At 48.8% G+C, this 8,286-nt stretch overlaps 1 protein-coding gene across 1 annotated transcript in view; it reads left to right on the top strand.

The window, feature by feature from the left end:
• PNLIPRP1 (pancreatic lipase related protein 1) overlaps window positions 1-2,136 on the top strand; it is an 18,573-nt gene extending 16,437 nt beyond the window's left edge. Inside the window, exon 13 of the mRNA XM_006142218.2 lies at window positions 2,013-2,136. Within this exon, the coding sequence (XP_006142280.1) occupies window positions 2,013-2,076 (64 nt within the window). The 3' untranslated portion in view covers window positions 2,077-2,136. The remainder of the gene's footprint in view (window positions 1-2,012) is intronic.
• Window positions 2,137-8,286: the final 6,150 nt, after the last annotated feature.

The raw sequence follows: 8,286 nt of genomic DNA, 5'->3' as shown, positions 1-8,286 counted from the left end.
GAAGAGAAAGTAGATGTCAGGCATGAGGCCTTAAATACAGGATGGTCAACACCCGTTCAACCCACACAAACTAGTTGGGGAGGAAAAAATGCACTAATTAAATTATTCAAATATTTTGTTGTTATGAAAATGGCCAATAATATTTTTTAAAGTAATGATACTACTTAGGAAGTTAAAGAAAATCAAGATTTTGGTCTCACCTCATCTCAGATCCCCTCAGACTTTTTAGTCACCTCATTGGGATTTCAAGTCCTCCTAAGGAACCTGCTGACGAGACTCTCTCCAATGACATGGGACCAAAGAGGAAAGCAGCCCCCCCCCTCTTTCTTCCTCTCCCCCCCCCCTTTATTAAGTGCCTAGTGTAGCTGTACCTCTGTAAGGGACTTTATTAAGTACCTCTTGCATACCTGTCAAATAGTAAGGGATGAAGGGGGACAGATTGTGGTGCAGCAATGAAACACAACACCCTGCAAGGCCAACCCCGTGGGAGGGTTCCAGGTTTGCATCCGGAAACCTCACTGAGCACAGGGCTCATGCCTGTGATCTGGGCTGGCTGAGGCTGGAGGGAGATCACAGTGTCAAGAGCCCATTTTGGGTGCTCTCTCTGTCTTTCTCACTCATGAAATAAATAAACTTAAAAAAAATGCACAGTAGGGGTTGCTAAGACAGAGACTTCTCTTGAGTTTATCATTTAGCTGTTAAGACAAATCAGAACTCTTGATTCTCAGAAAAGATCAAGTGACAGAATAAAGAACTCCCCCACCATGAGGGACCCAAAGAGAGCTGCCAAGGAGGAAAGCAGAGGCCCAGGGAAGGCTGTGATGGCAGGGAGGGGCCCACAGATGTCTCTTCAGTTGCAGGATTTCGAGTGAGGAGTCAGCAAGCAGGACAGAGGAAGGGCCAAGCAGGGGCAGGCTGGGTGTGTGAGGGGTGGAAGGTGGTAAAACCAGGCTACTCAGGGTGCAGGCCTTGAATGCCAGGTTGGGGCTTCTAGGAAAAACAAAGGAAATACAAAAGAGAAGACGGTAAGAGGACAGTGAGGATGAATGAGGAAACAGGACAAAGCTTCCGAGCTTCAAAGTTGGTGAGGTCAGAGAGAAACCCATGTTCTCGAATAGCCATTATGTTAACCCTTATATCTGCATTGTTTTTTTAATTAATTTTGAAACTTTTTACATTTAATGCCATGGGATGTTGCGTTATTGTTGTGGGATCCTTAAAAAATCATGGGGTTGGGGGGACGCTTTCCTACAAATGGCACTGGTGCTCAGAGTTGTTGAGTAACCAGCCCCATTACTTACGATTGACAGCAGAAGGTGGGAGGGGCATGGTGGGGGGAAACCCAGGGGAAATTCAAGTCCCCTGATGCCAGTTCTGGAATACAAGCTCAAGGACCATCTGAAGTATGACCCTACAATAGAAAATTTGGACAATGGCATCAGAAGGGCCTGTATTCACATCTTGGTTCTCTCACTAACTGAGAGCCCTCTGTGCCTCAGTTTCCTCTCCCACAATGGAGGACTATAATACTGTCTTCTCACATATGTGTGGAGAGGATGGAGTGTGAACAAGGGAATCATTTAGCATGGCTACTGGCAGCTAACAAGAGCTCAGTGTACCATAGCTGCCATCACGCTCGATCGAGTGAGTCCCAAGAGTGACTGAAGGAAGAGAGCCCATCTGCAAACCAATCTGCTGTGCTTATGGAGGCCTGTCCTGTGCCTGTGGAGAACGAGAGAAGTGCACGCTGCTGCCTCAGGAGGCCACACTTCTGTCACACACAGGACCGGCGACAGGAGCAACCCCAGAGCAACTGCAGGGCCAGGCTGGGCCCTCAGACTAGAAGACCCTGAGCCAACCGGTGACCCAGTTTGGGGTTGCAGCTACAACTCTAGTGCTTCCCTCATAGCTTTAAAATTATAAATCAGCAATCACTTTTGATTAACGACTAAACCACTCCAGCTTTCCTAAGTATGCCCATAGACTTAAAAAGTATTCATTTTTCTCTACAGGTACAACTTCTGTAGCGAGGAAACTGTGAGAGAGGACACTCTGCTCACCCTCACTCCCTGTTAAACTCAAGGTGCAATATGGTCCCTTGTTAACATCAATAAAATCCGTCGATGCATTTACCTACTCAGAGCGTCTGCATTGTCCCCGCCACCTGCGGGGATACATGGGAATTGAACACTTACATATTTCATGAACACGTTGGCATAGTTGGGTTTCTGGCCATTGACTTCCAACCACACACCACTTTGGCCCCGGCTTTCTATCTTCGTACTCTGTCTTCTCTCTACCTGACGGTGGCAACTAACGTCAGAACTAGAACGTGAGCCTTCAGGGCCTCGGCAGAGCCTTCAGCGCCACCTCATCTTAGTGAGGAAACTAAAGCTCAGAGAGGGAACGTGAGCTGTTCTGACGCCCGTAGTGAATGACTGTCCCCATCAGGACTGAGGGTCGGATCCCTGACTCCATGCTCAAGGTCCCTCAGAGGATGTGCCATCTTTGTGGTGGTGGCAGAAGCACTGACAGGCTTCTAGCTCCTACTCGTCCAGAACCTGGGGTCTTTAGCTGCTTCAGGACCCCTCTCTCTGCCTGCTGGGCAGGGGGTCTCCCAGGACATGGCCCTGGACTTTAAGGGGTCCAAGAAATAGTTTCTGAGAAGTGTCCAGCACAAGCCCTGATGAGACAGGACTTTCTGTCAGCCAATCAGCTGGGGTCACTGGGGAGCCCTCAGCCAAGCCATCACCATGGGCCTCACCTACACAGACACGGGAAGGAAAGGAGTTCTTCAAGGTATGCCAGCCTGTGCTGTCCAGAAAGGTCGCTTCCTCCCCAGAGGGGTTCCTCTTTTGCACGTTAGCCCTCCTCCCCCCATGGAAGTGCCCTGGCTATCTATTTCTAACCAGCAGTGCCATGCCAAGCTATCAAACGTGAACGTGAGGGGGCTCTGGAGTGTTCCCTGAGAGCAGTGCTGTGGTAATGGCTGGGGGTAACTGCAGGGAAGGGCCTCATAGCACAGAACATGGGGGAGTTTCAGTAAGCAGTGGTGAGGGTGAGGGTGAGGGTGAGGGTGAGAAAGATGAAGGCAGTGGCAGGGGACACCCAGCCCCTTAGATGGGGCTACAGAGTGAGAGAGAATGGAGCCCAGGGCTGAGGCCAGAGCTGAGTATCCCATTGTCCCAGGATCACATAGACAACCACAAGCCCACAGCTAGGCAAGGCAGCACAGTGCTGGCAAAGGAGTCAGCCACAGGTTGTGTCTGCAAACATTTTCTGTGCCAGGCCCTGGGGAGAGAGGAGAGCAGATGCCATTGCCTATGCCCTTGGGACTGCGCAGGAGCGGGGAGCACTGCACCTGAAGAAATGCCCCCATGCTGCCTTCTAGCACGAAAAGCCAAGTGTGTTAGGACAGGGTGACTCAGAAGAGGGAAGGAACAAAACAGGAAGGCTCCACAGAGGTGTGGTTCTAGGTTCAGACTTGAAAGAAGATGTCATTCCAAGGTTTCAGGCTGGGTGGCCAGTTAGGAGGAGGCAGCCTCTGCAGGTGTACAGGCACAGGGTGATGAGGACCGTCTCAGGGCAGTGAATGGAGCGGGTGTGGTTGGCTGGCCATGGGGAAAGCCATGCTGTCTGCTTGCTCTGTTCCCCAGGCCGACAGACATGGATGATAACTTGGGGGACATAATTTTAAGCTAGGAGAGGGAGGGCCCCATAACCTAGTGCTTAATGGAGCCAGATCCCACATGACAGACCACAGTTGGAGTTCCAGCCTTGGTGGCTTGAAAAACACACAGGTCACATGCCCCAAATCCCCACAGGATGGAGAAATGGAGAAAAGATTGCAGCACAATCACTTCCCATTAAGAAGTACTTTCTGCCTCTGTCTCTTTGTCTCTCTCTTGGAATAGTACATATACCTCTGGCAATTAAAAAGAAAAACAGGGAGAAAACAAAAGAGCATATAGCCACTCAGGGTGGAAATCCATTAGGGAGGCTCCACAAGGCTGTTGGCCATGCCATACACACTCAGCCCAGGCCCTGAGTCTCGGGGAGCTGGGGAAGCCTGGGTCCTGATTGCAGGTGCACAGATGGCTGTGTGCTGCAAGGGCAGGGAAGAAGCTGTCTCAAGATGGAGACCCAAGCCTGAGTAATGCCAGGCCTCTGCTCTCTCCCCTCATGACCTTTCCTGGAACGTGTGCCCTTTTTTCAAATACGCAGCTGGAGAAAACTTCCAGGAGGGCAAAGAACAGCTGGTTCCAAGATGACCACTGTGGCCCTTGACTACTGATCAGTGTGGTCAACGAGCAACCACTTCCTCTCAGCACTGGGGAATCCAAGCTATGGGCTCTCCACAGTAGCTTGGACTCTCCCCACCCAAACACTGTGGGCTGGGGAGATGGGGAGTCTGAGGCTCTCTGTGTTTACTTTGGTAAACCTGCTGTGTCCCTGTAGCTCTGACCAAATCTCATCAAGTTGCCAGCCGTAAGGGGCTATGTCTGGCCAGTTTGATCGGATTTTGTTTTTGTTTCATATTTTAAATAACAGAAGTGGTGCATCATTCAGGGTCTTTGAGGCCATGAAAATATGCCATATTAATATTCTCTCTGTTAACATAAAGCTCAGATGGACACCCAGTCTGGTTGGAAGCAGCAGACAAGAGCACTGAGCTAGCAGTCAGGACTCTAATCAAGCCAGATGACCTAGTGGAAAGGGTTCCCACCTGTCTGGGCCACAGCTTCCACATAAGTAAAACAGAGGGCGCAATCCAGCACTGCCTTCCTCATATTGTCTAAATTTCTAACTAGAGCACCAACAGCACCATGAGAATGTAAACTCTAGCCTTAAATCAGTGTCCTATAAGATAAGCTAGTAACCTTTTAAAGAGCATGGCCACAGTCTGGCCACAGACCCCACAGCTACTAGAAGACTGTAGTCATATAGAGCCTATGGACCTGCTGGGCAGCAGTGCTGGTTAAGGTTGGCTTCATGGTCATTTGGTCCATGCCTTGCATACAACTCTGACATGCATGAGGCTGGCCCTGCCCCCAGGGGCATCAAGAACTAGCCAAGAAACGAAAGGATGCCAGATATTGTCCATCCTGGCTACAAACAGAATCACCCAGGAGATTTAAAAAAAGAAGAAAAAAGAAATCCCAGGCCCAACATGACCAGCTGAAGAACCCCTAAGATGTAGGCCTTTGGAGAGGTTTTGTGTTTTGTTTTTGTTTTTGTTTTTGTTTTTGTTTTTTCTATAGGTCGCTTGTGCTCGCCGGACAGATAGAGAGAGACAGAGAGACAGAAAGTGAGAAATCACCCTCCAGGGGGGATGGTCACGCCACAATCCCTTCTCCTCCATTCTCCTTTCGGGATCTTGGGCATGCACATACATGCGCCCGGCGTGAGTTTAAGCCACCGCGTCCGGGACCCAAACCATGGTAAACTACGTGGGAGTCCAATGACATAGCCATTACGCTAACTGCTGGTCCCAGATGTGGGCCTTTGTAAGAAGCTCATGGGTGATGCCCCTGAGTAGAGAGAGGAAGATCTGCCATGATTCAGGACTCTTAGCTCCAAGAGCCCTGGGTGTACTCTTCTCTGAGAAATTATTAATTCTGTGTTTTCATTAAGACAACAATCTACTAATTTTTACCACTTATAGAAATAAGTGGTAATTTGCAGGAAGCCTTTGTTTCCTGAATTGACATTTAATAAAATGAGTTCAATCAGCATATTTAAGAGACTTGTGAGAATGTTCTGGAAAGGATGATGTCCACGTATTCACTGAATCTGAGAACTCTTGGAGAGTGTGATCTGGGAAGAGACATCCAGCATTAGGCGTTCAGATTAGGGTTTGCACTGAGACATGGGACAAAGGAGGAGACATAAGCTGGAGGGACTTCAGGGTATGGAGATGTGGCAACGTCCCTGGTGGGGGGCGGGAGGGAACCACAGGTGAAAAAGCTCAGAAGAGGGAGAATGAGGTTTAGACTGTAACTGAGTCTTATCTAAGCAATCGTCAGGTAGGAAGGCATTGAGGGAGTGGCAGAAATGAAGCCATGGAGAGGCCACGTGGTGGCTATTTTAATGTGCTAGGACAGCAATAACAAGGACCACAAACCAAGAGGCTTAAACAACAGCTATTTATTGTCTCACAATTCTGGAAGATGAAGGGGTCAGCACAGTTGGTTCTTACTGATGACGAAGAGGGAGAATCTGTTCCATGCCTCTCTCCTAATTTCTGAGAGTTGGAGGGCAATCTCTGACGGTCCTTGGCAACCTCTACATTAACATCCATAATTTAATTTGGACACACAACACAGAATTTTTCATTTCCTCTTTTTATAAGGACACCAACCATATTGGATAGGGTCTACCTAGTAACCCTATTTTGCCTTTATTATTTCTGTGAAGACACTATCTCCAAACCAAGTCACACTCTGAGATACTGAGCGTTAGAGCGACTCCAACATACTTTATGAGAGGGACACGATTCATCCCAAAGCAGTGGCCACCTACTATGCTTTGAATATTCGTGTCCTTCTAATTTTTTAAAGAGAATTTTGTTATAGAGCACATGAGCTTGCCAGAGACACAGAGAGATAGAGAGAGAGAAAGTATGAAATCACCTTCCGGGGAGCATGGCCATGCTGCTACAATCCTTCTCCTCCATTCTCCTCTTGGGATTTGGGGCATGCATGCACATGCACCCAGCAAGAGTTTCAAGCTGCCGGGTTTGGGACTCAAACCACAGTCAACCATGTGAAAGTCCAGGGCCTTCACCACTACACCACCTCCTGGCCCCATGTCCTTCCAAATTTCACATTAAAATTTTATTTCCCATTGTGATGGTAATGAGAGGTGGGGCATTTGGGGAAATGATTAAATCATCAGGAATGATTTTTATCAAGAGTAAAGCCCTAATAAAAAAAGGATCAGAGAGCTGCAAGCCTTTCTGTCTCTTCTGCCACAGAACACAAAAGAAGCTACCCTGGAAGTAGAACGCAGCCTTCCTAGGACACTGAATCTGCTGGCATCTTGATGTTGGGCTTTTAGCTTCCAGAACTGTAAGAAAGAAATTCCTGTTCTTTATAAAGTACCCAGTCACTGGTATTTTATTTTAGCCAAAAAATGGACTAAAATGCCACTTTTTTCATGTCCTATTTAGGAGCTTGCACTCCACCTAAATTCTTTGCTTTCTCTCTAGAACTACTCTCTCCAAATAAAACCGAAACTACCCTGTAGCCTGTTCAGTCTAGGCCTTCCCCGGTAGGCCTTTTCTTCTTAGCACTCTGGATGATTTGTAATTATGTATTTATTTGAGACCATCAGCCCAAGAGGGCAGCAAAGGAGGATATTTGTTCATTGTTGTATTCTTGAGACTGAAATAGCATCCAGCAACTTATTCCCACATAAAATAAATGTGAATGACACTGAGTGTGTGCGTGCATGCCCAAGATCCTGAGAGGAGAATGGAGGAGAAGGGGTTGCGGCGTGGCTATCCCCTCGGAGGGGGGGGTGATTTCTCGCTTTCTGTCTCTCTGTCTCTCTCTGTCTTTCTGGCAAGCACATGTGCCCTATAGCAAAAACCTCTAAAAAAATGTGAGTGATTGTGAAATACGTGCAGTCTAGGCTGCATGTTCTATGCAACAAGGAGCCACCCGTGGAATTAAGGCAGGAGGTATTTTAGGGTGTGGGAGAGGCCAATCTGGAAGAGATGCCCAGAGAGGTGATACCAGACACACAAGGCAAGAGCAGGGGAAAAGGGACAGATACAACTGGTGTTGGGGAAAGGGACAAATAGGCTTCAGTGGGCCTCAAGTGCACATAAGGAGGACCCAAGCCACGTTCTTCCCCTGGGTAGCTGCTGTGCCATCTGGCAGGGCTCAGCCAGGCCCTGACCTTGCTGCCTGTCAACCATGTGGCCAGCGAACAACTTTTCCCACAGGTGCTGGCCTTCACTTTCTTCTCACAGCAGACAGCTGGCAGAACTTTGGGCCTTCTCAGTGCCCCAGAGGAGGGAAGAGAACTGACCTGACACTGCCATGGGCAGGTAAGTGGGAGCAAATGAGTGTCCCTGCTTGGCAGCCTGGGGCCCCGTTGTCCTGCCTTGGGATGCTCTGCAGAAGAGGCCAGGCAGGCTTTGGAGCAGTCAGCATGTCGTTAACCACTGGGTCTATGGTGGGAGTACCTAGCCCTCTCTGGGGCAGCTTGGCACAGGAGCAACGGTCAGCCTAGGCAGTATGTATTTCACACATCGACAAATGGAGACCAGTAGGAGAG

The sequence above is a fragment of the Tupaia chinensis genome, unplaced genomic scaffold (genome assembly GCF_000334495.1).
Source record: "Tupaia chinensis unplaced genomic scaffold, TupChi_1.0 Scaffold000069_1, whole genome shotgun sequence".
NCBI lineage: Eukaryota > Metazoa > Chordata > Mammalia > Scandentia > Tupaiidae > Tupaia > Tupaia belangeri.
Note: the sequence above shows the minus strand (reverse complement) of the source record. Positions and strands in the feature narration are given on the sequence as shown.